The following is a 9,844-nucleotide window of genomic DNA, read 5'->3' on the forward strand; positions in this document are numbered from 1 at the left end:
TTACAGTTTAAAAATGTTGAATTTCATTTGTAAAATAATTCTCCCTAACCGGAAGTAAATAAGAATCAATACACATGCGCATGCAGACGAAGTATTTCACGAAAATTAGAAACTGCAAAGGCAATGAATATCAACGACTTTTTCAAGTCTTTCTTCGGTTTTAAAAGTTCCAAAGATCATCATCCATTTGCAGGAAACAAGTATGTATTTTGAAATCCAGGGATCAGCTCTACATACGAACGAATATGATGCACAATCATAATATGTTATTTTGTTATGAACATCTGGAACACAAAAGTCAAAACGCAAAAGAACATTACTATACATTCGGGGTTTTCTTTTATGCTAGCTTTGATAAGTAAATGAAATATCGTCCAAGAAATACACGTCAATGCATTGATCAATATTCTGAAAGGGTAATGTTACTAATCTAACACGATATACTGAAAATTTTACATGTCTTGCATCATTTATTAATTTTCACCCAAGTCACAACCAGGAAGGTCATTAGGCAGCAACCATTTGATTTTCTGGGGGGTGGGGGTTGAGGGGGCTATGGATTTTTTTCTGGACAAACTTTTTTTTCCGCCTGTTGCGAAAAACATTTTTTTTTTTCCACGTCAAGTCGAAAATATTTTTTATGCTCAATTTTAGCATTACATATAGTGGCAGCTGAGGGTGAAACAAACATTCTATTTTGCTCAGGATCAAAAACAAATTATTTTTTTCTCCAAAAACTGGAAACAAACTTTTTTTTCTTCAAAATAATCTACAGTCTGAGAACTCCTTAAATTCCAGATGTACCTAGTTTTAATTTGTAAATAATGTTCCTGTAAATAGTTACTTCTGTTTTTATGAATTGAGGAGGGAAGGCCTCATGATTTCAAGACACAAGCAAGAGTCATGTATATACACTCAAAAAGAGTCCGACTCTGTGCTAATAGAAGAAGAAGAAGAAGGCTATTTAATTTTTTTCTGGGACAATTTTTTATTTTTTTTATTTATTTATTTTGTTTATTTTGTTTTATGGAAATTTTATGGGAACTCGTAGGCCCTCAATTTAACCTGAGATGGATGCACTCATCACATATATAGTCAAACTCATAACAGTGTATCCCAAACTCTGTCTGGCCAACAACAAATTATTCCGTCAGACAGAACTTTTAGGATGTTTTGGTCGAATATATAGAAAAATTTCTGTTTCAGTCAGACATACCCTAAAACAGTTTGGCACAGTGTCAGGCACAGACTGTCATTAGTTGAAAAAATGACAATGGCATGACAAAAAAAAACACAAAAAGAGAAACAACATTCTATAAACTTAAGACTGATCTTCCTAAACCTCAAGAAAAAAATATGAAGGGTTAGCTGTAAATAGCTGTAAATAACAGATCCTGCTCCACATGCTACACCATTAACTAATGGCAGACTAATTTTGATAGGTTATAAATGAAAATACATTTTATAAATAAATTAGGTACACATGTATACCATTATTCCCTTGGTGGTGCTTCAATAGATGAATAACTATATTATTAGATTCAAGACTCTAATTTAGGCATGGATTTGTCTCAAGTTAAATTTAGTTTGAAGCATGAAATGAATATTAAAGGGATTTTTTTTTATTTATTGCTATTTTGGTAAGACCAAAATGTTGTTCCTAGTAATAATGAAACAATACTTAATTTTCTGCAAGATTTTCTCCAATGGTTATCAACCACCCTGCAAAGAGATGACACATTTTGAGCACTTCACATGGCAAGACTGCACATTTTCATGCCACTATATGTGTTTTTAAACTGTTCTAGCCATCAACATTTCCAAAAACAGCTATTAAACCTGTACAATATATGTCAGAAAACAGCTGAGATGTTTTATATAAATATTTGTGTAGATAGAGTTATCTCCCATATCCTTTTAACACTTTCTGATATGTTTTTCTCAGTCTGAACCAAAATCTTTTCCAACTCCATTTTTTTCAAGATTGTGTCTTAACAAATAATTATGTAAATACTGACTAGTTCAATTAAAGTTTTGCTGGTCTTTGGCATAGAACTAGTGGCTTATGGTGCGCTCAGACTGTTTTCTGATGTATTATAAATTTTCTCATCATATCATATTTAAACAAATTGCTTAATTTTAAGTGAAAGAAAATTCAATATATCGTCCCTAGGAACAAGGTTGCTCAGAAAAATGTATACTGCCCTGTTTATTAGTTACATGAAGTTTCTGTGAAACAAAATTTATATTTAAACAAATTATTTTGAAAAGAAAGTAGAGTTACCTCCCATTTGAGACAGAAATGAATACAAGGAATTATTGTCATACATTGTAATATGAAAATTCATCAAATAAAAAAGTTAAATAAAAATTTAAAAATAATGAATAGAAATATTAATACAAGCAATATTAAAGGCATCTTTTTAGATGATATCATTGTCTATTTGGCAACTAAAGAATTTAGTGGGAATTCCTTTTAAATGTACTATTAAATCTTCAATCAATGAACAGAAATATAACAATGTGCAATTTCTCTAAATTGTTTTTTACTTGAAGCAGTACTACTACCTGGGCAGACTAAGGATGTTACAAATCTTTGATATGATTGCATCACAATCTCTTGTCTAAACATGTATATGACATAGACAATAAATTTATTTATGGAGATGAACTCAATCTTTCCCTATACATTTATATGATATACTTTTCACTTGCAAATTATTTATTTTTCTATTTCAGTATTTGGGATGATGATGGTAATGATGATGAAGATGACCATGGAACGTTTTTCTTTCACTTTGATTTAAATCGTCAGATGGAGAGCATGCAAAGAGAAATGGAGGATATGTTTCGAAATTTTGGTGCTGTAGAATTTTCACCAGGTGATTATAGCATAAACACATGATCTTGTCAATGATAACCAAGAATTTTTTAATCTGTTTTGACATGAACATTTTTTTTCAAATCAACACTGTCTTGATAAAAGTTCCTGCCTGAAATGATTAAATTGTGCATGCACTGTTTTTAAGGTCTTTCCTCTCCGCGAGGAAAGACCTTATTGTTGTTTTTTGCATGTTTTTTTTTTTTTTTTTTTTTTTTTTTTCATCCAGCATTTGTTTGACATGGCCTCCCCTCGTTTCTATTGGAGTTATCAAGACCAAATATGGACCATCGGTAGACCTCATTATGAGGTATTACCAGATGAGGCTGTGTATGATTTCATCATCCCCTTTATAAGTTATCTCCCTTTTATTGGTTTTTTTCGACATGGCCCCCCCTCGTTGTTTTTGAAGATATCATGACTTTATTTAGACAATAGTTAGATCTCATCATGATGTGTTACCATATGAGGCTGCTAAGGATTTCATCATTCCCTATGAGAGTTATGTCCCCTTCCAAACAATTTCTTTCTTTTACATTTTTCTCAAAAAGTATTTAAGATAGAATCCATTTGAAAACGGCAACATGTACAAGACCAGATGGCAATGTTAATTAACATATACACTCATTTTGTTGTTAACCCTTATAAGGAGTTATTTCCCTTAAAAAAATATCCACAATTTTTGAAAAACAAAATTGTATCTCGAGAACCGGAAGTCGTAAAGACTTGGGACCTACACCAATAATCTTAAGTTCATATGACCTTTAATTTGCACCCAAGGTCAAAGGTCACCGAGTGCAAAAAAAAATTACGCTGCAATTTTAAGCTTCCATATTAAGAAAACGATAAGAGTTTGCTGCATACTTACAGCGTATAAAATGTTCCTCTCAACGAGCTCTACATTTTATACACTGAGCTCAAAAGAGTCCGACCGTCTGTTCAAAAGTTACGACGGGATGATTCTTAAAAGTATAGTATTGTGTGTATATCTTTTTAAAGTTAACAGATATCAACCTACTATAAACTTAAAAGATGATCAGTAGTTCAAGACCTTCAATTTGAGGTCAATGTCAGGTCATGATGAAATTTCACCTTGACCTTCACATTATACTATGACCTTGACCTTGTGATATTTAAAAGGTCAAGTGGTCCTGAGTTGAATGGTGATAGTCCCATGTCTTTACGACTTCCGGTTCTCAAGTTTTGTATTGCATCATATATTTGATGATTAATTGTGACCTTAGTGAACTTTAAAATTGTCTTAATTCTTTTTCTATAATGTTGTCCTTTAACTGTAGATCATTTATCATTTAACAGATTTGAGATATCTATTGTCGTTTTAGAGATAATGCAGTTTTAAGTTTTGCGAGCGGAGGCATGTATTTCTGAATCATCAAGAGCTTACCACTTAAAATGTTTAAGAAATTGAAGAGGTTGACATAGTTATATGTTTGACCAAATACCAAAAACATTCCATGGAAAAAAAACACCAAAAATTCAATTTGAAATTTTCATGTTTTGCATTGACTTTGTAAGTTTCATAATTTCTATTTATATAGTTGATATTGCATCATTATTTGCACTTTGTCAAATGGGGTCATCTGATATATCAAATTGAAGGTCTTAATAAACTCTACTTAAAAATGAAAATTTGAAACCCCCTTTTCATCCAAGGGAGACGGGTGGGGTCATTTAGTGCAAACATTTAAATTTCTCAGATGGTAAGGTTGTCACATATCAAATGAAAGAACATAAAGCGAACATTTCAAATTTCAAATTGACGTCTCCCAAAAATGAGTTGGATGGGGTCATTGAGTGCAAAAAATAAATGTTCTTTTAAGGTAGGGTTGTTGTATATCAAATGAAAGGTCATGATGTGTACATTTCAAATAGCAAATTCCTGACCTCCAAAAATTAGTAAGATAGGGTTATTGAGTGCAAAAATCAAACTTTCTAGAATATGGCGTTGTCGCATATCAAATGAAAGCTCATCTACTCTATGTTACATATATAATAATTCCGATCTCAAAAATGTAGGCGGATGAGGTCATTAAGTGATAAAAGTAAAAAGTTTCAGAAGGTATGCTTGTCGTATATCAAACGAAAGGTCGTACAAAGTACATTATGAAAGCATCACTTTTACAGGAAAGACCTTTCAATTGTTTTACAAACAATTGAGATACTAGTCTTTATATGTTGTTGTTCTTAAAAAAAATTGATAAACTTTTTTATCTCAGGTTCACAGCTTCCAGAAGCAAGAGATCCTCAAAATCCAAGAGATCAGATGTTAAAAGACAATGAACACAAAGAGGAAATGTTCTTTCAACCTCGTCTACCATTTGCACCTGAGTCGAGAACCCAGCAGAATCCAAGAGATCAAATGTTAAAAGACCATGAAGAAAAAAAAGAGTCAAAGCCATATTTTATACAACCCTTTTCTCCTGTAATTATTTGGCGTCATTTTTTCTTATTGTCAATTACTGAAACGGACTATACATAATTATAAAGATGGTCTGAGATTTTTAGAACAATTGCAACATGAATAAAATTTATTAATAATTTATTGCATATTTGATGTCTGAAATGGTTATAAAACTTCCAAATTTAGTTTTGTTACCTGTTTTTGTAAGTAATATTTTTTTTATTTTTTTTTGTAATTCAAAAACTTATTTGTCATCAAATCATATAAAGATTTGTGACACAATTAGCAATACATGATAAACATCAACAAGAAATAAACCAAAAAATATGGAAAAATGTCCTTAGATAGTATATAAATCGAAAACTTCTATTCATATATTCAGGATGTTATCTACTCTGTGGTAGGACATTTTGATATTTTTTCAAGTAAGAGCAACTTAAAGACATTTAATAATACATTGCAATGCTTTCAATAAATGGAAATGGGGAATTTGTCAAAGAGACAACAACCCGACCATAGAAAAAAACAACAGCAGAAGGTCAATTTGGGAAAGAAAAATTTGCATAATTTCTTGTGCTTGAAATTTTAAATGAATTCCATGTTTATGCTGTATTATAATGTTCTGTGCGACACACACAACTTTCCAATACAAAGAAGATAGAACATTTTCAATAGAATGTACTGTGCTGCGCACAACATTATCTATACAAAATACATTGTGTGGAAAGTGTTATGCAATGCTCAAAACATTATAATACAGATTACACATGGAATTTTTCAAAAATTTCCAACACAAGAAATTATGCAAATTCCATAATTAAAAATAATTCCAAGTTCAAATAATAGCTTGTTAAATGTTGTTTTGCTAATTAGTTGTATTGTTAATGCTTTGCTATCAATATGATAGGCTTTAAAATGCAGGCGTTATAGAAGAATTGTATTGTAAAGATTTATTTTGTATTATAGTTCAGATCTCCATTCAGTCCAAGATTACCTGTTACAGGAAAGAGGGAAGATTCAGGTAAATAAAAACCTAATGTACTGTAAATTTAGAAATTATTGCATGTATTTATTATTGAAAACTTTGCAGAATGATCCTAAATTGGAGGTTAATTTGTTACACTTTTAGGAAAATCTGAATTTATATTTATCAGATATCAGAATGCAAGTTTGTATTTTTTTGAAAATCATTCAGTTGCATTATTTGTATTTATAAAAACCTTACAATAATTTCTGAAGTGTAAGTTTTCCCTCAATTTTAAAATGTCTGGATTAAATTGCAAGGATTCAGTAAGTTTTGAGTTTTCATAGCAAAATTTGAAATCTGAAATTTATGTTTTGTCTTTGTTTCTTATGTAGTTATAATCTTCTCAAACTAGTGACTGATAGGAGTGCAATTAAAAACTTTTCAATCATTGAAAAAAAAATGGAAATTCAGATTTAAAACACTGAAAATTAAACAGAAGAAAGTTATTTAAATATTGTATTTATTATTTATAGATACTATGAAACTATTTAAGAACCTTAATTCAAAGTATGAAGATATTTGTATCTTTGTAGATGTGGATGGAAAGCTTGGAGTAGATGATGTTGCTAAACTCTTTGATAATCCAAAGTCACAGCCAGAGTTCAGGATGGAACAACCAAAATCCTTTTCTTTTAATCGAAGCTTTTCATTTACAACATCAAGAGGCCCAGATGGGGTATGTCAATTTTCATATATATATATATATGAATATGTGCAGTTAAAAAGATATTTCTTTCAGGTGTTAAAAAAATACTTTAATTTCATAAAATTTGGTCAAAAGATTTACTTTGGCCCTTTTACAAAAATATAAAAATTTCAGACAACTTATAGCATTTTGACAAACACTTATTTTAATCATTGGGAAGCATAATATTTCCTTAATAAAATTGAAAAGGAAACGGGGAATATGTCAAAGAGATAACAACCCGACAAAAGAGCAGACAGAAGCTGAAGGCCACTAATGTGTCCACAACGTAGCCAGAAAATCCTGCACCTGGAATTAAACAATGGAACATCATTTGTATAGAGTTATCTCCCTTGATGTGTTGATATCTTTATACATTGTATTATTTATATTTTGTAACTTAAACAAGAAACTGACCAAAAAGTTAAGATAAAAAGAATAAAAGAAGGTCAAAATCTACCAAAGTGTGAGAGCAATAAAACATCATCATTGCTATCTGACAATTATTGTGATTTAGTCCAGAAATGAAGTCATTGTTTGAATACCAATTTCAAGAAAAGTTTTGTTATTGTAATGTTACATACAGTTTTCAACCTGGTTTTTCTATATTTTATAGTTATGTAAAGTTTGATCCATTTAAATTCTGAGTTCTCAGGTTATATATCCTGATGTTTTATATGTTGTGATTACAGAGAGTAGAACAGAGGAAGACAGTGAGAGATGGAGATGGGAATGAAGAAGTGACAGTTACCAGATCTATAGGGGACCAGTCACATTCTGTCACTATAAAGAAAGATAAAGCTGGTGTGGAGGAAAAGATTGAAAATTTTAACAATATTGATGACAGTTAGTATTTATTATTATAATGGCTATTCCAGAAAAAATAATAATGTAGGATTGGAAGGCTCTTATATTTTTTTGTATTGGTTGGGAAAGGTCACAAAGTTTAGACTGTGTGGTTATGTATACAAAGTGCAATTGTATGGGTGATGGACATCACAAAAAAGTGCCTTCCAACCTCTGGTATTGTTATTTCTGTAATAGCCCTAATGTGCACTGTTAAAGTAAGAGAAAGTCAATCATGTTTGTCGTTGGAAGTATTAAAATGACAAAAAAAACTTGAATAGGATAAGAGGTAACACAGAAGTGTTAAACATAAAAATACAAATATATACTAGAAAGAAGAAGAAAAATATTGTACTATTATACATCAACACTATCCAAGATGATGTATTCTTTTCACGGCTAATGTTAGACAAATGGTTCTTTAAACTGCAATTAAACAAGGGGCTGTCACAACGACAGCAAACCGGATTTATTTACATTTATTTGTGTGCTGGCAATATCAAAAGAACCATTACTGATAAATGGTGAAAGTGAAAATCATCAATATCAAATTTGACCTCAATTTTGTAGTCAGTATCAACATATTAAAATTTGAAAAGCTTAGATTGAATGGTTCATGAGTAAATGCAACGTGAATGGAAACGCCATTTTACGATCTTACAAGAACCATAACTCCTGAACGGTAAAAGTCAAAATCGTCATTATTGAACTTGATCTTCATTTTGTCATCAGTAACCACATATAAAAATTTCAAAAGCTTTGGTCCAACGGTTCATGAGAAAATGCAGACAACATTTGATTCCCGGCTGCTCGCCGTACATCCCCAAATCAATAATCGACATTTTTGTCACAATTTTTGTCACAAAAATCCGGTTAAAAATAAGCAAATGCTAAATATTTAGGTTTGATTTTAGCAAATTGACATTTTCCAGCTTGAATTAAAGCTAATTTGACATTTTTCCTCATCCTTCTTCTCTTTACAGAGGATATCAATAAATTCAACAGAACTTGGAAATCTCAGCCACAACCATCATTGCCTGAATCTAAAGGAGATCAAATGATCAGAGACAACCATCCAGATTTGAGAGACAATATCCCAGTGATTAAAGACAGCACAGATGCATCACTGTTCCATAAATTCTTTGATGGTTGGTTTAAACCAAAGTAGACCTGTAAAATATGTCCTATACCAGATTGAAACAGAAATTTAACATCTCAAATGACTTGCTGATATATGTACATCTGCTGATGTACATGCTGTTTCATACTTTACATAAACCATTGTCTTTCAGTTTTAATTTTCAAATGTATGGTATCAATAACGTTTTTTGTTTTGTTTGATTAAACTTGCTATCGGCAAAGTAGATGCATAAGACTCCTTGTTTCACATGTCAATGTGACTGAGTGTTTTTAAAATAAAGCATATTGTATACTTGTATTGTGAACATGTTTTATAATTCAAGGTTGACACTATATGGTATTGTTCGCAAAATAACCAAATTCATTGTTTCAACATTGAATTTAAATGTAATCAAATTTGGAAAATTAATATTTTCATCTCATTACATCATCTAGTAGTTTTTATACGACCTCAAAAAAAATTTTGCACAGATAATGGTATGTCGTCGTCTGTGTCGTCCGAAGAAACATTAGTTTCCGGACAATAACTTTAGATTTAGTGAATGGATCTCTATAAATTTTTACCAGAGGGTTTAATACCGCTAAAGGAAGGTTGGGATTGGTATTAGGGTTATGGTCGCAATAGTTAAGGAGTTAGGGGCCAAAAAGGGGGCTTGAAATAAGCATTTTTGTAGTTTTCAAACAATTACTTGTGTTTAAGTGAATGAATCTCTCTGAAATTATACCACACGTTTCCATACCATCAAGGGATGGTTACTAATGACTTTAAGGGGTTATGGCTCAAAATGTTATGGAACTAGGGGGAATTAGGGGCAAAAAAAGGGGAAACTAGGTTTTTCTGGT

At 31.1% G+C, this 9,844-nt stretch overlaps 1 protein-coding gene across 1 annotated transcript; it reads left to right on the forward strand.

Annotated features, from left to right (window-relative positions):
- Positions 1-48: 48 nt before the first annotated feature.
- Positions 49-9,299, forward strand: LOC134716334 (HCLS1-associated protein X-1-like). The gene is made up of 7 exons (XM_063579262.1): positions 49-200; positions 2,740-2,882; positions 5,119-5,324; positions 6,270-6,324; positions 6,864-7,006; positions 7,708-7,861; positions 8,845-9,299. The coding sequence occupies exons 1-7, from the start codon at positions 124-126 to the stop codon at positions 9,027-9,029; spliced, it is 963 nt and encodes a 320-aa protein (XP_063435332.1). The 5' UTR covers positions 49-123; the 3' UTR covers positions 9,030-9,299.
- The last annotated feature ends 545 nt before the right edge of the window (positions 9,300-9,844 follow it).

The sequence above is a fragment of the Mytilus trossulus genome, chromosome 4 (genome assembly GCF_036588685.1).
Source record: "Mytilus trossulus isolate FHL-02 chromosome 4, PNRI_Mtr1.1.1.hap1, whole genome shotgun sequence".
Lineage (NCBI taxonomy): Eukaryota > Metazoa > Mollusca > Bivalvia > Mytilida > Mytilidae > Mytilus > Mytilus trossulus.

Bases quoted from the DNA above. Each gene is read 5' to 3' on its own strand.
- LOC134716334 (XM_063579262.1), top strand. From the start codon at position 124: ATGAATATCAACGACTTTTTCAAGTCTTTCTTCGGTTTTAAAAGTTCC. The intron at 201-2,739 runs GTATGTATTTTG...TTTCTATTTCAG, and splicing joins CATCCATTTGCAGGAAACAA to TATTTGGGATGATGATGGTA. The intron at 7,862-8,844 runs GTTAGTATTTAT...TTCTCTTTACAG, and splicing joins TTTTAACAATATTGATGACA to AGGATATCAATAAATTCAAC.